This window comes from Haemaphysalis longicornis, unplaced genomic scaffold, assembly GCF_048455015.1.
Source record: "Haemaphysalis longicornis isolate Haplotype H1 unplaced genomic scaffold, Haemaphysalis longicornis Haplotype H1 scaffold_199, whole genome shotgun sequence".
NCBI lineage: Eukaryota > Metazoa > Arthropoda > Arachnida > Ixodida > Ixodidae > Haemaphysalis > Haemaphysalis longicornis.
In genome coordinates this window covers 295879-322793 of record NW_027526294.1, presented here as the reverse complement: position 1 = coordinate 322793, position 26915 = coordinate 295879, and the positions used below count along the sequence as shown (strand labels likewise).

Below are 26915 nucleotides of genomic sequence, written 5' to 3'. Positions count from 1 at the left end.
CAACCCCAGTTTTTTTGAAGCCTTCCCCCCTCCCCACTACAAGTGTAATCGTGTGTATACACCACTACCGGCGACCGATTCCTTTGATGCTGTAAAGCGGTTCACTTTAAGAAAACTTGTTCTTTCTGTCTTAAGCCGTAGGTTGGACGGCGTACCAGGTGGCATAATACGAAATATGAAGTACAGGTCACTGACCAAGCCAAAAAATAAAAATGACGTTTCGGGAGCCAGCGCTACAGTTCCCGAAGGCAGCCGTAGTGCCCCAGAAACGTCATTTTTATTTTTTGACTTGGTCAGTGACCTGTGCTTCATATTTTGTATTACTGTGTGCAAACAAATATTTAAAGCTTGTGGCATAGCTGCATTAAATGTTTGCATTCCATTAGGGAACAAACAACGCGTGTGCCATATTGAGAGTCCAAAAAAAACCTCGTGTTACGCTAAAAAACGCCACATTTGCCAAAAAACAAGCGACAAAAACGCTTACTCACGAAAACAAAAGCTAATGCCGTTATATTATTCCCATACTGTCATCAGCCAAAAATCAATACAACGTACTATATCAGCTTCAACGTATCAGGAAAGCATAATTATTCTAATCATTATATATAATAATGAGTTCTTTAAAAAACGCAGTTTTAAGTCAGTCTAGTCAATTAGTTCAATTTCCTTTTACAGGTGACGAATTTGACGATAATTAGGAACAACAGGATTTCCGAATGAAAACTATTGATAAATGGCTGTTTCATTCGACTATCATCCAACCGGCATTCCGACTTCACCAGAACGTGAGCAGCATGGCGCAAAAAAAGAAAAAAAGAAAATCAAGTACTAAACTTTTACGGAGTCACCAGCTTTAGTGATGATTGGTTGCATGCTTTCGACAAGAGATGAATTCATCAAATCCAGGGCACTTCGACAAATTCGACAAATTCAGGGCACCTTTTTTTTTTTTTTTTTGTCGGGAGGCGGGCTCGGGCTGATCGGTTCGATAACACACTTTCGGTTTCGGGTGCCAGATAGCTGTAGTACAGAGGGGACGCCCGAATCGCAAGGTCTCCGTCAGTCAGCAAGGGGTGAACTCATTGTCAACGGTACGGGCCACCTTTCAAATGAGGAAACTGGACCGGACTGCATGGATCGATCGCATTGATTGTTTTGTGTTCCAGGACATCGCAGTACAGGTGGCCACGCCCGCCACATAGGTCACCAACGATTAAACTACAGTCCGGCGTGCTGGTCACCTTGAGCTGGTCAGGCGTGAACTCGTTACAGTTCGAGAGCGTCCTTTTTTTCGAGGGCGAACGGGATCCACAGACCCGCTTCTGGTCTTGAGTGTCGGGTCACTGCAGTACACGTGGCCACCATCACTACTCGGGTCACTTTCGATGTTACCGCACTCCCGTGTGCACGACGCCGTCAACTGAACAGGGCTGAACCTGTTGTCTAAGCCATCAAAGCCAGCACACGGCACTGGGAAGGCGGGCATCTGCAAGAAAAAGCAAAAAAATGAGGTACGGCATGAGAAAGTATACCAACTATAAAATTAAAGCTGATGAATAAGGAAATGATATAAAGAAGGAAAGGCGTGAAAGGTACGTAAAGAAATAAAGCAAGAAGATACGGCGGTGAAGAAGAGTCAGTGAGCGGGAAGGCAGTGAGCACAGGCGCTGACATGTTTCATAGAGGAGCCCGCCACGTAGTTCTAACGGCTAGCACGGTAGACGGCGAGATGCAGAAATGAATGAGTGTACAGAGCAGCAAAGATCTCCAGGACAAAAACCCAGTACTTTCGCCCCGAGTGATAATAGTAAAGGAGTCGCGGAGAGAAAACAAGCACGTTCACGAGCGCGTGCTTTTTTGTCATCACGTCCACGAGGCGTGGGACAACCCATTTCGGTGGCGTTAAAATAACACGGCTCATGCCCATTGAGGGAGATTGGCAAAAAAATATTCGTGCATCCCACTAATAGGTGGTAATCGACTAAACGCGAAGATTTCATCGTGTTATACCTTGGTGGAAATGAAACTGTGTGTTGTGCTTGGCGCAGTATCTGATTTTTCAGAACGGTGAGCGGTGGCGATTGCGTCGAGAAATACGAGACGTAACGAAAAACGTCCACCGTCCAAGTCTCCCTGGCCAACACAACACCAGCTTCAAGCGCAGAGAACGTGATACACGGGAACTGGGGCTTTGCGCCTCTGTGCGGCCAGCTCGCTTTCCCATCTGGCTGCGCGTTTGCGGCGAGGGTACTTCCCCGCCCGCGAGTCGCTTTCCTGGCCCTTCGAGTGCGATGTGCGGAGACCAGCGTTATCTGGTGTGAGATAAAATCCAGCGGCGCACCTGACAAGAACGCCAGCAGCAGCAGCAGCAGCAGTACCGCGTTGGAAAGCCGGAAGAAGGGTCAAAGAAAGCTTAGCTTTACAAGCGGACCGACCAGCTAAGGACAGCCACAGATAATACAAGGATCAAATGTTAGAAATAAATTACCCCGCTTCTCATGAGTATACAATGAGAACCATAGAACATACCACTCCCATTTCGTCTAGAACTTGCGGTTCATCAAGTTGAGCGCCAATAGCGTGAACGCGTGAATTACAGGCGGAGCAAACACATTGGTACATGTTTACAAGAGGCCTGCCAACCTGCTCCTCAGAAGCAGAACGACGATACCGCGCTCCTCCGTGAGAGTTGCTTCATCAAGCTTCTCGCTTGCGTGTCGGAGTTCCATAAGCGGGATCCGTTTCTCCTCCCTTACCGACTGCGGCTTCATCTCATATTTGCCCTGAAGAGCGAATGGCGATCCGTGCAGTCCCGCTTATAATAAGGAGTACTCCGGCTACTCACACCATGCGAAGACGCGCATGAAGACATCAGAGTAAATGCCTCTGTAAAGCAGTGCCCTTAGTGCACGGCGACAGGTCTACGGCTACACTGATGGAGCTGCGCTCACGTGCTGCTATAAAGCACTCAAATATCAACCGAATCACAGCAGTGCAGTTGGATGCTCACGATGTCCTCGTAGTTCAACCAGCTTTCGCGCAATTGACAGTGAGAGCGCCCACTGGTGGCGCTGCATGTGGCGTCAACTTAGGAACGTGCATTGGTTGCCTACTTTTCTCCGGCTCGGCCGTGGTGCTTGCTCTTGGCGTCAGTAGATGCTTGGTTATATCTAAGTAGCGTTTATCTTAAATAACTTCTATCTTATTTGGGTAGCTCTAATCCTAATATAACGCTACAACTGAAATACAGAGTTGGGCGGAGGCCCGTTTGCTCGGAAAAACGCATGGCCACAACTAGAAACGGGCTCCTACCAGGAAATTTTATAAAACCAACAAAAATGTTTTGACTCCCATACGGGAACTTTGCTCACTGTGAAGGTGAGGGCTCCATCTTCATTGTAAACGAGGCTTCCGTATGGGATCCGAAACGTCTTTATTGTTTTAATGAACTTTCATGGTAGGAGTCCCTTTTTAGTTGTTTCTAGCGCTCCAACTCGTGCTACTGTCCCTCCATAGCTGTGCTGCATGACTGGATGGTCGATTTGTTATAACTGCTGATGGAAGCACCACCGGCTACACAACCACCACTACGACGCTCCAAATTTAGTGAGCGCTGCTCAACGTTGTGAGTTCGTATTGCATCCCATCAGGTGTCCTAGCAAGCTTTTAAGCAAAGTCAACGAGCATGAAGACAATGCCCGTCAACTGCGAAAAGTAAACAGCCCACATCAACAAAAAAAAGAGAAAAAGATCAGGCTTTCAACAGCGAGTCGCAGGCCCAATAACAAGTCATTCCAGATTTCAGCCTCGGACACCATTCGCACTCAAAGTGCAAGCTGGTGATATGCAGTGTTGCGGTGTTCTGGAAAATACGTTATCGCCACTGTATGTGGGGAAACGGCTTCTACGTCGCGGAACGGCGGTACGCACCATATGCATGGTCGACACAAACAGTTACCTTTGGATTTTGAGGCGCTTACACGTCTTGTCCCAGGCGTCAAAGCGGTACGGTGGTTTTGTATTAAATAAATGTTAAAGTGTAAAAGCAAAGTAACCTATATCGGTAGATTAGAGTGTCGTGAATACAAATATAACCCGCGCAGAAGCATCGGCTGAGTATTAATATAGATAATGCTTAAAGCGAGAAAAGAGGTAATACAGGTATACGCGCGAAAATGGGTGTCACTGCAATTACTTTTTTGAGAAGTATTAAAAATGTTCCTCTTAAATCTTTTCGTTTTAGATGTCTTTAATATGAACACATCAGACAACAACTCTATTAGTTAAAGGTTGGAGACAGAATTAGCCATTTACTTGGTCTAAGTTCAGTTTTTGCATGTGCGTATACGCACGGGGCAGGCCCTATAGTATTGCCTGCTCGGGTCGCGCGGGGATATAAGGTGGCCGGCATCGACGCCACGGGACCCTCGGGGTGTGCACGCGTCGGCCACGCGTTCGCACGCAGCAGCATTCCTGCGCGGCGCGTGGCCCTGCGGCGTTGGTGCGGCTGATCCACGGGCGATTAGGCAGCCAGAGTTAGCCCTAATCCGGGATTAAGCACCGGCCGCGATCGACGAGCTCCGTTCCCGCCGCCCATCCATCAGGGAACACAGGCTCTGCGAGATCGACCCGCCACGGGGAGTGGGGGAGGGCGGTGTTGGGGGTCACGAATGTTCTGCGCAAGCCTGTGTATGGCTACCGACCTCGCGCCAGTGTCCAACGGCGGGATTTATTACGATCCGACACCTTGCCGAATCACGTGTCGCCTGCTCGCGGTGTTGAAAATGCGACAGAGATGAAAAAGGCACCCGAGGAACAAAATGAGGGGGGCGCGAGCGAAGCGTAACAAATGACGATTTACTAACATAGCAGCGCTGTTCATGCAACGCGTAATAGGCAATCGAATATTCGTGGCAGGACTGGTCGCTAGAATTTCTGTTTGGCGACGAAATTAAGTTTAAATCACCACGCAACACGCAGTTATTCGAACATGTTGTGGAGTAAAAGTTAGGTATCGCTCTTTTTGGCTTCCTTCAATGCGGCGCAAACTTCGTAGACATGAACTCGGCAGCGCCCGGTTGATTTTTAACGCGTCGGTTTATCCGCCCAGCCCACCCATGTACACGCGCATGTATTGATTCGCAACGCAGTCAGGGCTAGCCTGTCCACTCTGAGGCAGGGTGCAGGCCGACCCGCTCGCTAGAGAGAATCTATCAACTGTCGGACCGAGTAGGAAAGTCGTGAGAAGTCGGGGAAAGGAAACGGTCTGTTTGCGGGATTCCTTCCATGGCCCTACCCACCTGCCGACTAGCACTTGCCCGCGTGATTGAGCCGACACTCATATTCATTAAGACTAGTGCTAGACTCGTGGATGAGCAGTGGATCGCCTTTCACGGGGGATGACATGGACGCGTGGCGTCTGTGTCATCCCCGTCTCCCGTTCTCGTCATGCTCCTAGGTATCCCCACACTAATCCTACGTCCCCCCAACTGTAAGTCACTCTGGATCTTGATTTGCCTTGTTGGGTCTATACGCATACGGTGCTGTTGTCAACACAACACGACGCAAGGTTGCATCACGTCCACTGTTTCGGCAGACATAAGCCACACCTGTACTCGTTCCTACTGTAAATTACCTAATGTGGTGCTGAAACTGTTTTAGCGATGCGGCTCCACCGCGAGCAGGGCTTGACCTGAAAAAACTGTGGCCCTAGTGACCGAACGAGCCTGTCATGACTGCCATGTGGAAGTGGCGCAATGAGCAGTAAAGTTATCTGCGGCTACCATAAAAGCTCAGCTATTACTTCGGGCAGTAAAAAGTATGTAGTATAAATCGTGACCTCGATTCAGCGAGGCTTCCTAAGGGGGAGCGAACGTTGAGAGGGGCTAGTAGTGGCACGTAGCCAATGAAAGGAGGACAGTGCTTCATACTTGTCTTCGCCGTCTCCCGTCGATGAGTTCACGTTCGGGTTAGGTTACAGCTATACTTCGTACGCCAACTCCGCGGCCGTCATTTAGCAACTCAAGGTAATCATTTTGAGCACATCGCAGCGTATCACACGTCACGCCCATTCCTTTACATATGCACTGACGCAAACCTTGCTTCGATAATCAAAATCCCAGTAAATTATTTAACGTGTGATAGCTTCTATTTTTATATTTTGCGGTCTTTAGGATCATCGTTATCATCATCATCATCATCATCAACCACAGCCCATTCATGTCCACTGCAGATAACTGCAGGACGAACCTCTCCACAAGGTTTCCAACCATTCCTGTCGCGTACCTTTCGAGCCCACTTCATGTTTTTAAATTTCCATACTTGGTGCTTTTGGCCTTCCCTAAATTCGTTGGTCATACCTTGACAGTCCCCACAGCGAAATGCTAGTTCAAGGTAAAACGGTAAGGGTGGGTGATATTGCGCGTGCCCCTAGATAACAGGTAGAAATACCCTAACTGTCACTTCTCCCTGATTGTTCGTTGCCAGTTTCTCCGCGGCCGCTGAACGGAGACGTCAAGCACCACGTGACCAGCCAAATATCCCCGGATGGCCTCAAGCACGTATAATGGAAACTGAAAGCGCAAAATAGACACGGACAAAGAAAGGGGACAACAGGACGAGCGCTCGTCCTGTCGATAGCGCTCGTCCTGTTGTCCCCTTTCTTTGTCCGTGTCTATTTTGCGCTTTCAGTTTCCATTATGCATCACCAACAGGCCCAAACCATGACCCTTTTGGACCTCAAGCACGTGACAGCCCACCTCTTTCGGCGCTTTGAACGGCGCCCATTGCAAAATGTCTAGTCAATCCCTCTCGCTAAAAGCGACGCGCTCTAACGGTGGGAAGCACCAGTCTGCAAGCCTACAGAGCTGCTGAAAAAGCCTAGGGTACGACGGGGAGTAGCGCAAAAATGTAATATTCTGGTGGTAGTCCTCGTCAAGCTAAAGTAGTTTCGCAACGCGGAGCCAGTTTTAAACTTCCTCTGTAAACTACAATTCCCCATTAGTAAGATGATAGCGCCGTGATTTTTGTTATTTTGTGGTGCGTGTGTGAGTTATGTCCTACCACGTAGAGACTTCCACACGTGCAATGCACTTTTTTTTTGTCCTGAGGGCGGCAACGCTGTGTATCATTTGCTGCTACTATAACCCTTTGTTGGTGGGGAGTAGAATAAGCCCTGATCTACCCTCGTGGTGCATTTATGGTACGCGCATGCGCAGAATCCCTCTACTTGAGCAAAACGATTCGCATCGTACACGGGGGCGACCCCCGATGAATTACCAATAAACTTCACGTGCATGGACACCCCTTCTTAGTTTTTTCCTTCATTTCTTTTGTTACTACGTACAGCTGTAATCACGCAAGCTATACTAAAATTGTCGCTGTTGTTCCCATGCCTTCTATATAACTTGACAACCTCCACACCACGTTTTTAATTCACAGAATAATAAAGGGGCTTTCGGGTTTTTCCGTGGCTCAGCATTAAAATATTCGCTACAGACAGGTGAAATCTACCACTCGTATTGCGAGAAAACTGGGAGCAGTATACTGGGGCAGAGGATTCCTGGGTGCCGTGTGGAAGGCCCCGTTTTATCCGGCGCGGCGAAAGGAAAAGGTCTGTGCAATGCGACTCTCACTGGGTGCCGTTCGAGCGACACGGGCCGATGGCGAAGCAGCGCGGGTGCGCCGGAACGGGAGCTCGGGATCGTGTGGCGCGGGGAGCTGCAGCCCTCGGTGGAACCGCAGCGGGGAGCGCGCATCACCGGGCGATCGCGGATCGAGAAGCGCCTCGCCGGTCGCCAACGACAGCCTTTGTCTCGTCAGGGAGCGACACGCGGGCCTGCACTGTACGTACACGCTGGCGCGGGTGGCTATTGTTCCGCGCCGTGGGGGGTAGTTAATAAAACTCCCGCTAGGGGGGCTTCGTGAATGGTTCCTCTCCAACTCCCTTCGCGTGCGTGCAGCGGAGGGAGTGAGGCTCCGTCGGCGTTCGCTAACGCTTTCGCCGGAACAACAGCCCTCTTCCGCCGTGTCTTGTTCCATGCTGCGCGGCTTTATGGTCGCCGCCCGCTCAGACCGGGGAAAGTGTCACGCAGGTCACGTGAACGAGGTTAACGATACTGATTTAACGGAAGATTTTCTTCCAGAAGTTCAGAGAGCTTGTAGTTTTAGAAGGTGTTTGAGTCTCGTTAAACCAATAGTATGGTCGTAGATTTTGATGGAGCAAGCGATTGACGGCTGTCGCCGTCTTTGTTAGATGATGATGGGTCACTGAAGTGGTCCTAACAATACAGGTGAAGCAGCTGTCACTAGGGTGCAATATTAGATTCACTAACCTGGTGGTGACCGCTGTACACTGTAACTTCGTGTAAGTTGTCATCTGGTAAACGTCACTTTACACGTGAGAAGTTTTTAAAAAAATAGGGGGAGATGGGGTCTATGCGGCTTCAAAGAACTTCCCCAACCACACCCTAGAACTAAACTATGGTCTACGCCACAAATTAGCTTCCGCTCCGTGTCGTGTTCCCCTTGTTCTGGAATGAAAAAGCCCAGAAAATATTAGGTTCAGCAAGTGCGCCTTACCTTGTCTGTTTTTGTGTTATTCACCCTGTTCTACGTTTTCGTGTCAGGCAGCGCACCTCTGCACTACAAGATGTTCAGCAAGAAAATATTAGTGCGTCAAACCTGCCATTTTGAGTCCTTGAAAGCGTGCTTCACTGCAGCTACACTCTTCATGAGGAGAAGCCCTCCCAGTCAGATTCGAGGGCACAAAAATATCATTGCCTGCGTTCATACATAAAACAGGGAAAGGGCTGCTGGCCGCAGTTTAAAGAGGAGGACTAGCCCTCCTAAAAAAAACGGACAAAACAATAAAGCTCTCTCTCTCTCTCTCTCTCTCTCTCTCTCTCTCTCTCTCTCTCTCTCTCTCTCTCTCTCTCTCTCTCTCTCTCTCTCTCTCTCTCTCTCTCTCTCTCTCTCTCTCTCTCTCTCTCGCTTGTGCAGAACTAGGTAAAACTTCAGACTATCTGATCACAGCAATTTATTATTTCAAGTTCTACAAATTTGTGGCAAATTGACGTAGTCTCGACAAGACTTCCGCTTACTACGTTGCCAAGATACCAAGTTCACAACAGAAGGAGGTATTTATAATTTCGAGGAGGGTTCAACTACCCCGTGTTGCGTGTATTTAGACGGATAAAAAAGGCTGGCTTTTCTTCAGAATGTCTTTGGCGCTCACGGACGAATCCCTGAGACATAGGAACCTTCGCTTTAGAAAGGAAACAGCGCCAGATTAAGTTGTCGAGGGCGGCGAATACGGTCATCCGTCAGTTGCAGTGAGCAGGTGGAGATCCCGTTGTGGGAATCCCTTTTCGAGTGACGTGTGGTGTGACAGCTGCGTTGGCCCTAGCTTTGTTGACGAATCTTTCCGTAGAGCGAGGCATCGATGGATCCGGAGCCAGGTAGCCAGGAATTCGGGGGTAACCAAATGAGGTGTAACCAAACAAAAGACAGGACTTCCGTGCCTGGTGTTCGCGGTAAAGTTCAAGGCGAGGGTAGGGGGTGGCGGCAGCGGCGCAGCAGCAGCAGCGAATTTGAAAACAAGCTCAAGAGCCATTGCGAAGAGCTTAATACATAGGTGTTGCCTTGAACGCTGCCCAGTGCATTGTTCCGTGCTGAGAAGTGTGCTGTTCAGCAGCTGTCACAAGACACTTTCATGCCTTCGTGACCAACCCGATCAGCCTGCATGTATCACCTGTGTCCACATCGGTGACTAAAGTTCTGACACCAAATAAAGCTTCCGCCGAGCTTCTGAGTCCCACCGGTGAAGACCCACATGCATAAAATTCATGTCCCCGCCTGTCTCAAACCCTGCCTAGCTAGCTGTTTATTATGGGCTGCTCAGCCGTTGCTGAGCGACATATGATACTGCCCGAGTGAACTCAATCACCAGGTTATGAAATACTGATGCACATAGGGCAAGATATGGTGAAGTAATGCATGTTTGAAGACAGTACCAAGTGTGCGTGCGTGCGTGCGTGTGTGTGTGCGCGCGCGTGTGCGTGTGTGCGAGCGCGTGTGTGTGTTATGGCGGAAACATGCATATGGCGGCGCACCTGCAGAAATTATGGAAACCGATCGACTAGCACTAGCTCTTCTCCGTACTCACTTTTTACACTCCGTACTGACTTGTTATAAGGACAGGAAAGCAGTAATGAAAAATGGGTGTGTCATTCCTAAGTCTATGATTTGGTTTACACATTCGAATATCAGATGAGGTTGAAACGACGATTGCTTCGTGGATGAAGCGGTTATGACACCGTGCCCTGTATACGAACACAGCCTCCGAGCTTGAAACGACCATGTTATTGGTATTGTGCTCAATTTCTAACATTTTTCTCAACAAACCTTCATACTGATTAGAATCCTGGTATAAAACGAGCAGGCGCATATACACAAACTCAAACTACATTTTTGCGTCCCGTGGTGCATGTAGGCATACTCGCCATGACAGCGTAAAATGATGTGATACTTTCGAGCGTTCGGCAAGGTTACAAAAACTATTTTACCATCTCCTTACATACGATTAACGAGAATCGTAATGCCTGCTGCCAAAGCCGACAACCCCGAAAGCAGGAAATTTGTTTTCGTCTTGCATTTTCGCTGTTCTCTATTATTAGAAGCTGGCTGTTTTCTTTGTTCGAAATATTGCTCGATGTAGAAGCTGACGCCTAGATTCGACTCTTCGCGATCCGCACAGGACCGGCTTCGCAAGGAATTGGGCGACGCGCATGTTTCTTCGGAAGCGGTATGAAAAACTATAATTCACGCCTTGAGCTGAGCTAGTGTATGCGATTTAAGTCGTTTACTATGATAAAAAGTTACGAAGATGCAAAATCTGGTGCGGACAAGCATCAAAGGTCATCCGAACGCAAAGAAACAATAGAGAGAGCGAGCCCGAATGAAGCAGGTGACAAATGCGAGAATACCTAAACCCACGTCACGGCGACGTAAGGCCCCGGAGTCGCGCTTCACAGCCGCGCCCATGAACGCGCTCACCGGCAGTAAATGTACACTTTGTGATCAGTGGCATTTTTGTTGCGCTGATCACAATATAACCTTATCGCTTTTTTCACCACAACTGTACATTTCGACGTATTTTTTGAGTGACTCATTTTGGTGCAATTATCCGCAGTACGCAGCGGTTGACAAGCTGCTCGGTATTTTGACATAAAAGAAAAATGTTAAGATTTGTCCCTAACCGTCCAACGTGTGGAAGAACAAAAAAAAAATTATTTAATGAAACGTCCGCCCCCACTATAAGAGTTAGCTATAAGACGTCTATTTTTTATGTCTCAAAGATGTCTTAAGAGAGATATCTACAGGACACCTGTGCAAGATATCCGACGTCTTGAGCTCCGTGAGATGTTGATAAGTCATCTTTGCTAAGATGACTAGAAGACCTACGAACCTCAACGTGTACAAGACGTTCCCAAGCAGCAGAAATCGCCATGCCCAAGTACGGCAAATCATCAGTGGCCAATGTGTCCGAGCTTGGCAATACCTCGGCCGCCATTATTGGCTGGCGCTTGGGAAAAGTGACAAGCCAACAATTGTCCAAGCCCTGGAAGCCAATATTGGACAACGCTTGGCAAAGTATGTTGCCATGATAATGCCTATGGGTGGACCCCGTGAATTCTCATGCACAATTTTGGCTTTGTGGCCAGTCTTTATGACCAATGCCTATTTTATGAGATGCCTCACGCCCCGATTTCTGCTTTATACATGCCATTATACAGGAAATTATTTAACGTTACTTATTTATTTAATGCGCACTCGTTAAATAATTTCCTGTACAATGGCATCTATAAAACAGAAATCGGACCGCGAGGCACAATAAACAAACTGCATCAACTTTGCGAAGCAATTATGGGACTTGCAAAACAATTGAGAAACAACTCAATTACAACGGGAAACCTGGCTTAACAGCGGCAATAATACGAACACAAACACGAAAGCAAACAGAAACACAATAGTCGAGAAAAAAATAAAAAAAAGGGCAGCTCATGCAGCTCGAACCGATTATGCTTCGTTTAAGTGCTTCAGATGCCTACAAAACAGAAGCATTCAGGTAAATGAAAACAAGACCCTCCTCCCCGGTAATTCTCCGACCTGCCAATATCACAATATGTTGTTGAACAGCACTATATAGCCCAGCTTGGAAGGCTTGTCTCTGCTGCATCCGCCACTTGTCCACGGGAAACACCTTTACGTCGTAGCGCCTGTACTAAGTAAACAAAATAGTTCACTATAATGCTAAATGCACGCTGCTTACTAAATACAGCACCTAGTACCAGCCTTAACACATGTACGTGTGAAAGTATTCAGCCTAAACTTCTAGCTTGTTAACACTCGCTATGAAACATGAAACGTACTGCACTATTCATTTTTCAATACTGCGTTTTACGGTAGCAGTTACTTGGCTCGTTCAAACAGTCCGTAATTTCACCGAAAATGAGCTTCCCTCTTATTGCAGTCGCGCAAGGTAATATGAAAAAAGTCCAATAGACAAAGCAACCAAAGCAACACACCAGCGGTTCCGTGAAATTTTGTTGTGCATACTGCAGCCACATAAACAATTAATCGCGACTGAAATGTCGTGCCGTCAACGTTTTATTAGCCTAAGTTTTGTTTGCTACCAACGCCGGATCAGAGACTACAAGGCAACGCGTGCACTACACAACGGGTTCGGAACGCACGAACGTTTACGTTTTTTTTTTTTTGCAAGACATCTATGCCAACTTGGAGGTAGAAAAGATTAACCTTGTGGCCTTTGAATGCGTTATAATTTAAGGGGTAACCAAATAAAGCGCCAATTGAAGCGACGCTACAAACCTAACTGATTGGGTATTAATTAAACTGGTTACGGTGTTGCTGTCGCCGTCGCTCACTTCTGCCTCGTCAGACGCGCCAGATGTGAACGGAACCGACGGAGAAGCCCAGCGGCAGTGTAATTACTTTGTCGCTCGACAATATCTTGACATTGCTCAAGAAAATAATGAAACGAAAGCTTCACTTATAGCTAGAGTTTAATGAAGCCAGCTTAACACATCCGGAATGCGTATACTGCAGACGGGTCTTGCTACAAGCATGCAGAACGTCGTGAACCTGCAGGGGGAGCACGGCCGCTTGTTCGGAAAACACAAAGCCGGAAAAAGGATAGCTAGAACTGGCGTCACACAAATAGAGGCAGTTTGCAATATACACCAAGCGCCACGTTGGTAAATTACTCACACGGTTACGTGCGATACTCCCCATCGGTTGTACACATCATAGAGTTTCATACAAATATTGTATGAAACTCCATGGTACACATGCCTTGTCGTCCGCTGTCGGCATCATGCGAATGGTGGCTGGCTCCCTCTGGGGAGGGAGTGATGCTCACGCAGTTGGCAAGGTCGGTTTCTGGCGGGCCTCCCCCTAGGACAGCAGCTGTGACTAAAGCTTCTGCATGAATTAAGTTAGAAGTCTGAACTGAACAAAATGCAAGCAGTTCTAAGACTTCCATCTTCCAGGAAGTACGCGAACGTAACGATGAGGGCGAATGAGAGCCGCTTTATGCAAAACTAGGTAGCCGTGCGTACAGGAAGCAGAAATATTCTGTTCACTGTAGCTGTACGCATGTTAACGGATTCATCCGCACTACACATACGTGTTTGATGCCCGCTAACTGCACTGACATCACCGTGCACGCACGGGACACAGCTACAATACGCAGGCGCTGGGTCCCTACAATTGCGGACGCACAATGCACTGATTGATTGATTATGAGGTTTAACGCGCCGACGCTCTACAGGCGATGAGGTGCACCGTAGTGGAGGGCTCCGGATTCATTTTGACCACCTGCGGATCTTTATCGTGCGCCGAAGTCTCGAACACACGGGCGTTTTCGCTTTTCGCAGCCATAAGAAAAGCGCCGCTGCGGCCGGGAATCGAACCCGCATCCCTGGGCTCAGAAGCAAAACGCATAAGCCACGACAGTGCACTTCTAAAGACGTTTCACTTTAAAGACGCTTCACTTTAATGCACCATGAGTTGCACTTGTAAGAAGCCGCGTGCTAAATGTAATGGGGAAACGTATTGTGCCGCGGAAACTCTTAACGCCGCGCCGTTACTAAGGACGCATGCACCTATTGCTTCTGTAAGTCAGGTATGAATGAGCACAGCAAGAGTTACATAAACTACGCAGCGATTCGTGCTGGCACGCATACGAACAAATCAGGAGCAAGGATAATCAAACGGCCCATATTCAAAGCTTTCATAGCTTGAGACTTGTCATATGGAACTACTCTTTTCAGAAGTTGCTTGTAATCGCTCGGCCAGAATTCATAGTTAGGATTACACACTCTGCACGCGAAATAATACTAATATAGTTACTAATAAGATTAATATAGTTACAAAAACAACACTGTAGAAAGGACCAATTAATAAGTGTAGGTACCACCTCCAGGGAGGCCAGGAGCCGTTGCGCATTACTGTCTCTATGGAGTGGAATCATAGGCATATATACAACACATACTGCGGGCATTTTTTTTACAACAAAGCTGTATACCTCCCCCCCCCCCCCCCCAACGGTTTCATCGACGTGAGCAAAAACGATCCCTGTGGGCAAAAAATGCCCGCCAATCCACCCTATGAAGGTGGTTTGAAAACGAAGTTGTAAACGACACCCACAACGATTACCCATGCAACGTCACTTGAATTCCCAAACGTGGCTCTACAAAGAGTGAAACCAGAGACAAGTGAAATGCACTTAACCAAACCCTTTCTTGGATGTTCTTTGTTAGGGTTAAATGAACGCAGGATTTATGAACGGTGGTTGGTTGAGTTGTATCGGTGTAGCACATGAGTGGACACTTTTTTTTTGCAAAATGATAGAAACTCAAACCCGGTGTTAGACGATCTCACTTCTCTGTTTCTGTCACTTCTGACAGAGGCGACGGGATCGGCGGCAGAGACAAAAGAGAAGTGCGATGCCATGCGTTGTTGTGAGCTTCCTTTATATTTATATAACCGCATGCATCCTACCGCATGCACAAGGCGCGCACACGGCCGCCACACGTGCCGTGAGCGGAGCTCACAGCGGCGCGAAAGGTAGCGTGATGCTATCACATGGCATTCAGCGAGAACGCAGGGGGTAAACCCGCAGATGTGCTCGGTGAGTGCACAGTCTGTCTCCCGCGTCTCCACGTGGGCTCTCTCCGCGTGATACCTAGCCCTTCGGTGAGCAACATTAGGTTGGGTTTTGTTACCGACGTCTGCATCATGACTGCAGATAACAAAAGCTCCGCTCTTAGATGTGCTACTTATATCTAGCAAAGTCAGAAATCCTCGATTACCAAGCAAATTGCGTTAGTGCTCACATGAAGTAAAACAAGCCGTGCTCTCACCAAATCCGACGCCAAGACAACGCCGACGTATACTCTCCATTCCGTCGCCACCGCTGCCACCAGCTGCCTGGACGACCACCGGCTTGCCCAGGAAGGGAGACGACGCACGTAGCCCCAGCAACACAATGCCGTTCATTCCTTCAGCGACGCGTATTTTGTGCGCTACCTAGCCAATCAGAGGGTGGCAAAAAAAAAAAAAAAAACGAACGAAGCGATTAAAACAGCCCGAAGACGGGACACGAGAAAGGATGAGACAAACATTTGCGCTGACTAGCAACCACATCTTTTTTATTGCATTAGGGCGCAACCTTTGTTCGAAAGAGTCAAATCTACGCAACAATAAATAAAAAATAGAAGAAGGCGACGGTGCTGTAGCAACGAATTCCTAACGCACACACGGATGGTAGGAAACCCGTATCAATTCGAAAGATATGTGATCCCTTTTCCGTTCACGCGAGACACTGGGCATACGAATACACTCGTCGCAGCATTGTGCGATACAGAAAGCAGCTGATAGCTGCCCTGCGTTTGTTATTGGTCGGCGTCAAAACACCAGTTGCGCAGCCAGCTGTACAAATCCTGGATGCTGTGGAGCCCTTTTTGGCGTCGTTCAACCAACAACGAGCACAATGGCCCTGATGTCGCAACGACCAACCTTGCAGGAAAGAATTCCTCAGTCCTTCATTCTCCAATGGAATGCTCGAGGTCTGAAAGGTCGCCTGGAAGATTTCAAGCAACCCAGGTGAAAAAAACAATTGGAGGCCCAATTGGACCTGTCGAAAACACGATTGGGCCAAATGGAACCATTTGAAAACACAAATGGTTCCATTTGGCCCAATCGTGTTTTCGGCAAGTCCAAATGGTCCTCCAATTGTTTTTTTCGCCTGGGAAAGGGTGTTGAAATACCACTTTTCTATTATGGTGATCTGTGAGCCAAATATCACGTCATTTCGTCTATCTGGATATGAACAATTTTCGTCGGATGCGAGTGGAAGTTCCAGCAAAGTGTTAGTCTGCATTCGCCGTGACTTAACCTATAATAGGCACCAAGTTCCGGCCCACAGCAGCAATGAATATGTTGCTGTCACGGTTCAGTGTAAGACCAACACATTTTCAGTGATAGCTGGATATGTGTCATCCCGTGCACGATTCGATAACCACTTGGACGCGATTATTGACGGCTGCCCTGGACCTCACATCATTGTAGGTGACTTCAATGCGCACCATGAGATCTGGGGAAGCATTGTGAACACCACAAGAGGGCGACGTCTCGCGAACTTTATCCAGACTCATCGTTTGGACATTCTGGATGATGGTTCGCCGACATTTTTCCAGGGCGCAACTTACAGCAGCTGCCTAGACCTCGCACTTATATCTAGACGTCTTGTGTCCGAAGCCGCGTGGTGCGCTGATGTTGACTCCTACGGAAGTGACCACGTGCCCACATATGTTCAGTTTACTTGGTACCAAGGTTCACAACGAACACGGGTACAACGTTATACTGACTGGCGGGCCTTTCGGTATTCTGTTGAATTGTCGTGTAATAGCTTGGATTCAGTGACTGAGTTTGAACTGAGCATTGTCCAGGCAACCAGGGATGCATCACGCAGTGCCACATGCTCCTCTCAAGGGAATACAGGGGACGCTTTGTATCAAATGCTTCGCGCTGTTAGACGTCGCGCTGAAAGGAGGTACAGACGGACAAAAGCTGTCTCTGACCTCAGAGCGTCTCGCAGAGCTCAGAAGCTTGTGCAGCGTTATTTAAAGAAGCTTGGCCGACAGCGCTGGAGATCGTTCTGCTCCAGATTAGACCCACGGAAGCCACTTTCTAGGATATGGCAGATCGTTCGTGTGCATTGCCGTCTACACCCACTCAGCAGCATCCATTTCGAGCTCTGGCCGTATACCAGAACCGCATGGACACAGATGTTGCCGAAGACTTCTGCATTCAAGTGGCAAGGAACAATGCTGCAGGCATGGCTCCATTACATCGCTGTGCTCCTCCAACTGCGGATAGCCCCCTAGACGTGCCTTTTACGCTCCACGAGCTCATTGTAGCGCTCTCTGCTTCGGCTCGTTCTACAGCTCCTGGGCCTGATGGAATAACGTACCGTGCACTTTGTCACCTCGGCACACAAGGAAACAAAGCTCTGTTTGACCTCTACAACTTCTATTGGTGTTCTGGGTCTGTCCCAAGCAACTGGAAGAGAAGTCGTTTTGTGGTTGTGCTGAAGCCCGGCAAGTCTCCACGAGACATTTCGTTCTACAGGCCAGTGACATTGGCTAGCTGTGTAAGCAAAGTGACAGCTACACAAGATAAGTTTGAGACTACTACAAGACGTGCTTGCGTTCACTGGGACCCATAACTTGTCTTTTTCGCACTTTTCACGTTTGTAATGTCCGCCCCGTGCTTTGTTAGTTTTAGTTGAATTAGTTCTTTACTTCCATGTTTTGCTTTCATATTTATTTATATGCTAATTCTTCTTATGTAGACGAACCAGAAAATTGCAAGCAGTGATAGCAATTCTGCCACAATTCTTAAAACATGCGAATAAATTTTCTTTTATGAAATATTTTATTTTCCTTATTCTTGACAGTTAATAGTTATGTATTTTCAGTTAATAGTTATGTATTTAATATACATATTTTTAATCCCTTGAAAAATCATACGGAAGATGTTGAGGTGCAACTCCCCCCAACAAAATTTCTGAATGTGTGTGCGCGTGCATGCGTTCGTTCGTGCACGCCTTCGTTTTCAAAAGAATGCCGCTGGTCAAAAGCGCTCCAGGAAACGAAACAGAAAATGAAACTCGTACGTGTGGTACAACTTTTTTATTTATTGTGACTTTTACCCGTAGGGCCTTCTTAAATACTTTTAAACGCTATATAACACAATTATCAGCCTGTGTGTGATCGTATTATTGTTTTTATTTTCTTGTTTATTGCATATATTCAATCTAAGCCAAGTACTCCTGCGCAGCCATAATATAGCCAGGTGCCGGTAAATTTCGTGCGTTTGTCGTTCGTTTCGGACACGACCGGCGTGGTTTTGGACGTGACGGTACATTACTTGCGCTGTGTAAGTATGCCAGTATGCGACACGTATTCTTTTACGTTTTTGGGTTTCCGCCTGCATAAGGGATAGTCGCAGCACTTTTCTTATGCATGACGCTCTTCTCCAGGTTACAGCAGATCTGAACCATGAGTCGACGCCAAACACCCAGCGAGTTTTTGAAGCAAATCATAGGACGTCCCGTTGTAGTGAAGTTGAACTCGGGTCTGGATTACCGAGGTAAGAGCGCTCCCCATTGAGTGGCGGTTCGCGGCCGCGGTGAGTCGACTATCGCTGCTTTCCTCTCCATCCAGGTGTACTGGCATGCCTTGACGGCTACATGAACATTGCTCTCGAGCAGACTGAGGAGTACGTCAACGGGCAGCTCAAAAACAAGTACGGCGACGCCTTCATTCGAGGAAACAACGGTGAGCCTCGCTGATGGCGCAGCGCTAATGATTCCCCTGCGGCTTAAATCTTCCGTGCGTTGTCAATTAGCCCGATCCTCGCACGTGCCGCTAAAGTTGCCTTAACAGACTCTTAGGTAAACCGATATTACGGGTAATTCATACAATGATTTCTGGTTCAGTTTTATGGTATAAAAGACGAACTGTGCGGTCGTTGTGTAAAAAAGAAAAAGAAAACAAAGATGTCATTGTGAAGGCTATTTAGGCAAGGCCGCCATCGGTCTCCCTCAAGATGAATTCTCGTCAGGTCAGCTCATCGCGATACGGGTTGTGATTTGTTGTGACGAAGTTATTCAGCAATTGCAGCTTAAGGGGCCCTGAAAAGCATTTTGGGCACACTAAATTAGGTTGGGTGACCATGCCATCTGTGCCAAGTGTAACTTATCTTCTAAGTGCAGCGGAGAGCTCACACTTTTGTTGCAAAGTTTATCGCCCCTTTCCCACCCTTTCCTGCGTGTTTTTAGACACCGCCGTTCTAATGCATGTACGTCGTCGATTCTCCCATGTGTGTCATGAAGCAGAGATCCTGCTATTGGACTGCTTTTTTTCTCGCACTCTCAGCCAGCAAAAAGGAGCTTTGTCTGCTCAACGTCGGTGGGTTGCGGCGGCACGTTTGGTTAATTAGCACTTCCTGCAACACACTTACACACTGTCGTGTTCGTCTACATTTACTATTACCATGCTTCTCATTACAAGATATGGGTGCAGCTTGTCAAAGCACGCGTACACCCTGCTTGAGTGTGCCACTGGTTCGCTCTGTGCACAGGAAGTGCTGTTAATCTCGACTGATAAAGCAGTCCAAACCAAGGCGTTTCATGGATGGGTTCTCTGCTGCTTTAAAATGTATTTTTGACATGCGGCCGTCAGGAATTACTGCAACACCGCGAAACAAGGCCCTGCACTGGTGGGGCGGTATGTGAGACGACTGTTCAGATAAACAGTGCACGTCAAAAATTATGTCAACAATGACATGCTGCCGAGAGCAGCCACCACAAGGTGCAGTCAGTGGAGCAAGAAACTGGAAATGGTTGGAGGTGTCACCACTGAGGAGCGAAGCGTTATGTGAGGGAACGCTCGTGGGACATAAAGAATAAGGATAACAGTGAAAAGAGGAGGAAACACACTGCAGTGACAATGCGCTGTTATTGGTTTACAGTTTTTCGGCTAATACTCATAGCTTTAACAAATTCTTGAGGGACGTGATTAATAATACATTATTTATTTCGTTATATGTACATTCATGTATCAGGAGATGGTGTTTTAGGGCCCCTTTAAAGAAGCCATGCAGACAAAATACAAATTTGTTTTATTTGAATGATTTGGTGTTTCATAGTGCTCTCAGCGCTTGTACAGGAGCAAACGATGCTTTATTCACTGAGAAATTAAACATTTCAAGCTGAAATTTCAAGTCTCCTGCTAAATCGTGTTTTCGTGACCCCAACAATAGGCCTCCTGCGCTGCCCAGGGGGCGCTGTGGAAGGGGCTTCCGGGTAGTACAAAGCTGCGCGGGTCCCATAGGATCCCGTGCTGACAGAAGCAGAATGAGCTCGATGCTCCCGATTGTTTTGCGACATGGTCACCAGCCCATCCCCGACGAGTCCGGTCTCTTCTGGCGATCAACTTGGGATAGGAGGAAAAGCTTTGCAGCACTAAATAAGTTTACAGCGCCGATGAAAGTGCCGGGACGGTGACGGCGCTCTGCAACTCGCTGGTTCACCGATCGATGGTTGTATGAGGGGAAATTTGAAGGAAACTTATAGTTTAAACTACGTACTACTCTAGGTGACAAGGACTTTTCAACAGCAGCCGATCAAAAAAGAAGAGTGACGCAATCGGCGATGATGGCGCTTTAAAAGCCAGCGATTCCGGCGGACCGCTGGCTCGCCTGCTGCGATTCGCCGCTCTTTTGCGTACCTGCGCACTATGCGTGCGCTTTCATTAAATAGTGCTCATTTGCGTCGCCGTTACGAATACATGGTGCAGCATTAGCTTGCCGTTTTGTTGCGTGTCGCAGTGACAAAATTCAGTGAGCGTAAGAAGGGTGAAATCTGTTTTGCGATTCCGAAATTAGTGGCCGTAAAACAATGTGGTCGGGCGAACCGAGAGGCCGCTCGCTTTCCTTGTTTGCGCTCACTTTACTTAATTAGCTCTTGCATCATATATTCCCAGTTGGCACTTCATAGGCTAGAATGAGGGTCAGCAACAATTTGAAGTGTATGGCCGAGTTGCACGCAGCCAACACGGCGGAGGGCTGGACGGCAAATCGGGTGGGAAGGGTAGGGGGGCTTTCAATGAAAAGCGAAAAAATTCAGCTAATCGCCAACAATATTTACATTAATCTGGTGAAGTGTAAAGATGGGGGACAATTCATCTGGAAGCGACCAATTTTCTGTTCTTGTCTCGCTTTCTAACTCCATTTGAGGGCAGAACTGGCGTGTCGGCGTTCAGATTGTTAGCGACGAAGATAACCAACAGAGTCAGTTATGATCGCATGTAAATATTCGGGGCCGCGCGCCGTGTATGCGGCTGTGTTATGTTCTGTTATGCAAATATAGAAGTACACATTTCTGCAGGCAGCGGGCGTGCAATTTGGGGATTGTTTTGCGTCCTTTAAAGGAGCCATGAAGAGAAAATGCAAGTTGGTTTTATTCGAAAGATTTCGTGTTTTATAGTGCCCCCAGCGCTTGTCCGGATACAAACGGTGCTTTATTCACTGAGAAATTAAACAATTTAGGTTAAAATTTTGATTTTCCCGCTCAATCGTGCGTTTTCGTGGTCCCAAGTGACATCACTGGAACCGACCGCTCTGCAGCCTAGAGTACCTTCATTCGCGCATCCGCCGTACAGGGTAGAGACACGTATACGCTGGCGCCGCCATTTTCGGTTGCTCGCTCGCCGCCGAAGCAAGTCATTGTGTCAAAACCGCGCTAAAATTATCGCCGCAACGCGGTTTACTGAAGAAGTTTGAATCATATTGTCTGTTTCGCGTTGCTAGGTCTCGTGGGAAACGAAAAGAATAACGCGTTGAGCCCGTTGGCCCAATTGCGGCGGCACGGAACCGTTCAAAGGTTGTCTCCACCCTGTACAGCGGTGTTGGTTTGTTCCCGCGTTTCTTTACGTTCCGTAACCTAGATGGCGCCACCATACCGTGGCAAGCGTTTGGTTTGTTTTTGCCCGCATTTAAACCTGGCTTGTTTTTGTTCTGGGAGAAAATATTCGTTCCTGAAACAGTGCTCGCTCGACAAATGAGGTCACGTAAGACACCGTTGCTTGCGTCAATCGTCCAGTGTCGTCTGAGACAACCCCAAGCCCCGTAGTGCTGTGCAGCAAAACACCAAGCATGCTGTGCGCAGTACGAACAGCAGAACGCATCAGTACTTCTATGTTTACATGTGCTTTCGTAACTTCTACTGTTTGTCCCATCATTCTTATTGCATTGTAAAGAATGTGCCCTAAATTTAAGCGCAAATCGCTCGTTCGTCTCGTTTGTAAGTTCTACCTAATTTGCGTCTGCTTCTGCCAGCCTCCGCCAATCGCAGAGCTTAGCTCATGTGACGACATAGGTTCTGTTGCGGGAAATGAGCTGGTGGGTCGCATGACCATTCCCGTTTTTCCTAATTATGTAGCTTATTTGAGCGAAGTTTACGTTAAAAGTGGTGTGAGTATGATTTTAACGAGGCAATCTTTTGAATGAACCAAACTTGTGTTTTCTCTTCATGGCTCCTTTAATAGCGCTTAATTTGTGTGACGCAATGCCTCACCCACTCGCTAGTATACATGTATCCTGCCGTTCGTAAATCGTGCGGCGTAAAACGTTACGCAAGAATCATATGGTTTGCGAAAATACAAAACAAAATTTCCACTCGTTTTCAAAACGGTGCCAGGCTAGCAGTGTTAGCTGAGTCGGCTGCGCAATTCTTGCGTTCGCTTGCATGCTCCCGCTGAAGCAGCCATTTGCAGTTACCAGCAGTGTTCCGTGTTTATACTACTCGTGAACTTTCCTTTGTTGACCGCACGCAAGAAGAAAGAACGGTAATGGTCGTCAGGAAGTTAGACCACGGGACCTGGCGACACTGCCCCACGCCACGACGACCGCGACAGCTTGCTAAAAAAAAGCCGCTAAATCGGCTTGTTTTAGCGGATATTATTTTGTTTAGCCTCTGCAACTACTTCAAGGGCTATTTCATACATTATGCAGTCATTTAAACGTGCCACAAAAAAATTAAACTAAGTACAACCAAGTTTCACTCTGCCTAGTAATTGAGAACGCGTGGAGGGCGGCGAGGGCCGTCTGCTTTTGTACTACCCAGAGGCATCAGCCACTCGGGGCGCTGCATGTCGCCAAAATTCCAGCGCAGGAGGCCTATGACATATCCAGAGCAGCGCTGCTACCATCTCACAGGCAAGCGCTTGATTACTTTGTTTATTGCCCACTTTCATAGATTTCATTTCACCTGCCGTGGTGGCTCAGTGGCTTGCGCTGCTGAGCACGAGGTCACAGGTTCGATTCCCGGCTGCGGCGGCCACTTTCTGATGGAGGCGAAAAGCAAAAACGATGTGTGTAGGAGATTTCGGCGCACGTTAAAGATCCCCAGGTGGTCAAAATTAATCCGGAGCCCTCCACTACGGCGCGCCTCATCGCCTGCGTTGCGTCGGCGCGTTAAACCCTACAATCAATCATAGATTTCATTTCATTTTATTTCCTGAAAGACCCCTCGCGGGGTATTAGATAAGGGGTGGGTACATAAAAAACTGAGCAGGAAACAATCGCGTGTCCTACGGTGAAAGGTGATTAGTGATACTGCTAGTAAAGGTGGAAGTACAAGTAATGGCAGGAGTGTTGCCCAAAAGGCCATTCCAGGCAGCTGCTGTGCGAGGTACAAATGATGTAGAAAAAGCAACGGTGCATGCACGTGGGCGTGTGACTTGAAGGGGATGACCAGTGCGTTGAGAGATGTGCGCTGGGGGAACAAAATAAGGTGGCATGCGCATCGAGCTGTGAAAACACTTCTGCGCTGCAGCGCTGCAATACCGCTGAAGTGCCAGTGTTCGCCCTTTGCTTCTGGCCGGACCTCTATGCCTGCTGTATTTTTATTGCAGTTCACACTAATCATTTCCTAAAACGTAGGCAGAGCCCTTCAGGGACTCTGGCGTAAGCTATGCCTTGACAAACAAGGTCATGTAAGTGACCGTGCCGCTTCTGCAAGTTGGTCAGTGTTGCATCTGACAAGTCCAACGCATCCGACGGCTGTGTTAGGCAGTGTCAGCCGGCAAAGTGCCGCACCAACTGCTTCGGTGTTTACGTGTTTGTTCGCAACTTTAATTGTTCGCCCCACAATTCTTACTGCTATAAAAATAATGTCCTAAATTTAAGCGCAAATAGCTCATTTGGCAAGCTTATAATCCCTGCGTAATTTTCGTTTGCTTTTGCCGGCCTTAGCCAATCGCACAGCTAAGCATAATGACATCATAGGTTCTGTTGCAGGAAATGAGCTGGTGGGTTGCATGGCCATTCCCTTTTTTCCTAATTATGTAGCTTGCTTGAGCGAAGTTTACATTAAAAGTGGTGTCAGTATGGTTCTAACGAGACAATCTTTCAAATGAACCAAACTTATGTTTTCTCTGCGTGGCCATTTTAATAAGGGAATGCTGGGGTGTAAGGCCAAACAGGGCGAGACATGCCTGCACTTACTTGGTGTAGAACTCCGTGACGCACTGTTGTGTTTCCAATCAATGGGGAGTCGACTCTGGTTGCACATCTGGAGATTTTACTAAAACAGGAGAACACGGCCGGCTTCTCTAGCAAGGCCTGCTGGCAGGCTGCACATTGTGGTGACTGGAACGAGTGCTCAAGCTAGCTTTCTGTAGTTAAGGCATGGCAGTTCTTCGCTAATGTCAGTTTTGCTGCCACATAACAAGCGTAGCTTTTATATCCGCGGTTCTCAGGCAACCTCGCACCACAGCAGTTGTGAGTAAACATTTCGGAATTGGGATGAGTGCCTCAAATCGATTAAAAGCGTGTGGCTCAGTGAACTTTAGCAGAGACCCACAAAAAGTAGCTTTGCAACCAGTTTTTGAGTCACCTTGCTTTGAGCATGTTGTGGCAATGTCATAATCCAGAACAGTAGTTTTATTGCTGGGAAGTTTGCTGTCCACGATATTAATTTCCTTGAAGCATAAAGGTGGAAGTGCGTGGAATTAATACATACTACCCGAGCAGTGTAGCAACCAGGATAAACTAGCACCTGCAAAATCTGCACAAAACCAGAATGTTGTTTATAGGCATTGGGAAATAATTAGGGATGGGTGAAGAGCTAATATAAGGTTCAAAGCGAATAGTGATTTGGTCAAATAATTTTGAATTGAATAGTTCAAATTGTACACATCCCAAATTACAACGAAAAATTAGCAAATTGTGACCCCACTAAGAATTAAAACTCGTGTAGGTACAGCATTTTGTGGAACTATTACCAGTTGAGCATTTATTCAGAAATTACATGCACAGCTTTCCTTTACTGTATTCACAAGTTTTCGTGAAGAAATACCAGTTGCTGCACATGCTGTGGAAGAAGCAGCTCCCCGCCGGCTGCCAACATTTCCTGCTATCGAGAACAGCCTCTCACCCCTCGCTTGTGTGGCAGGAATTGAAAGTTATAGTTCTACGCCACCTTTGGAATGGTGAAAATACCAATACGAAAATAGGTAGTCGCCAAAAAAAAAATGGCATGCAGTTGGCTCTAGAGCTTTTACCACTGACTATAGATGCTTCGCTAAAAAAAGAGAATTGTAGCCATTAGTATCTGTGGCTGGCAATCAACCAAATCGCAAGGTGCAGGCCACCATTTTAAACAGTTCCTCTAATACTCTATCGAATCTGCAGCAAGAGTACAGTGCCGATGTGTCGGCAGCGGTGTTGTTTCAATGCCGCCTTTGAACGGAAAGTGTGGTGGCGGCCAAGAGGTTGTCGAACCTCCAGGCAAGGCAATAATTTGGCACTGATGATAGAAATGTCCGCGTTGGCGGGGTCTTGTGGCAAGCCTGGGGAGGTTTGAGCAAAAAGCTTGGCTTTTGGCTGCCCATTCTGGAGCCCCGAATAATTAGAAAATATCGAATACCTGCATTCAGACCGAAGCTAATAACGAATAAAAAGCAATTCGATCAAATATTCGACAACACCGAATATTCACCCATCCCTAGAAATAATCTCTGCATTTGCACTGGGCTCACACAGAGCTGCTACAAGACATCCAGCACACTATTTCACGCACTCATGTTGCAAACTGAGCAAGGGCATTCGCTGGTGTGTTATTTACATTGAGCTGACTGCATTCTATGGAACACTCACGTGAGAAATAAATCATTGTCATTATTGTGAGCATTCCAGAGTTGATGTGGTGGTCGTGGAATTTGATACGCTTTGGTTCAGGGCTAAATTTTTATGCACTGCTTTTCGTAATCTGCATTTCCCGACATTTGTCTCTTCCAGTTTTGTACATCAGCACTCAGAAGAGGAGGATATGAAAGGAAAACGCACGACCCGGGCCATCTGGAGTGATTGCAGCACAGTTCTCAAGGACGATGCGAAGGGCTGTACTCTCAAAACACAGTGGCACTGTATTTGAAGTGTACGTTTTGTGTGCGTGTGAATTTTCACATCATTGTCATTAACAAGATTCGCTGAGTTATAATTCAATGGTAGTAGTTTCTTAGTCACTGCAATGGCAGTTTCATTTTCACTGGTTCAGCAATGTGTTGTCGCACAGCTGGTGCTAGATGTGAGTGACGTGTACTAAAGCAAGTAAAACAACGTTTCTTGGTATTTGCACTTTTATTCTCGTGCAAATACCAAATATTTATTTGAATATGCCAGTCCTAATGTCATAGAACACTTCTGTGGCTGCACAAAATGTATGCAGACACGAGCAGTCTTAAATAGTGTTACTCATA

General features: G+C 47.4%; 1 protein-coding gene and 1 long non-coding RNA gene across 2 annotated transcripts; one reads left to right on the top strand and one right to left on the bottom strand.

The window, feature by feature from the left end:
• Positions 1–203: 203 nt before the first annotated feature.
• Positions 204–15597, bottom strand: LOC144166914 (uncharacterized). The gene is made up of 2 exons (XR_013321789.1): positions 15450–15597; positions 204–1489 (listed from the first exon to the last, which is right to left on the bottom strand). It is a non-coding gene; the product is annotated as an uncharacterized LOC144166914 (long non-coding RNA).
• A 2791-nt stretch (positions 15598–18388) lies between these two features.
• On the top strand, positions 18389–26787 carry LOC144166923 (U6 snRNA-associated Sm-like protein LSm6). Its single transcript, XM_077696375.1, has 4 exons — positions 18389–18528; positions 18632–18741; positions 18816–18929; positions 26455–26787. The coding sequence occupies exons 2-4, from the start codon at positions 18651–18653 to the stop codon at positions 26487–26489; spliced, it is 240 nt and encodes a 79-aa protein (XP_077552501.1). The 5' UTR covers positions 18389–18528; positions 18632–18650; the 3' UTR covers positions 26490–26787.
• Positions 26788–26915: the final 128 nt, after the last annotated feature.

What these genes read in the sequence shown, in the direction of transcription:
- LOC144166923 (XM_077696375.1), top strand. Translation starts at nt 18,651, where the DNA reads ATGAGTCGACGCCAAACACCCAGCGAGTTTTTGAAGCAAATCATAGGA. An exon ending in CTCGGGTCTGGATTACCGAG is followed by an intron (nt 18,742 to 18,815) that starts GTAAGAGCGCTC and finishes CTCTCCATCCAG; the next exon opens with GTGTACTGGCATGCCTTGAC. An exon ending in CTTCATTCGAGGAAACAACG is followed by an intron (nt 18,930 to 26,454) that starts GTGAGCCTCGCT and finishes TGTCTCTTCCAG; the next exon opens with TTTTGTACATCAGCACTCAG.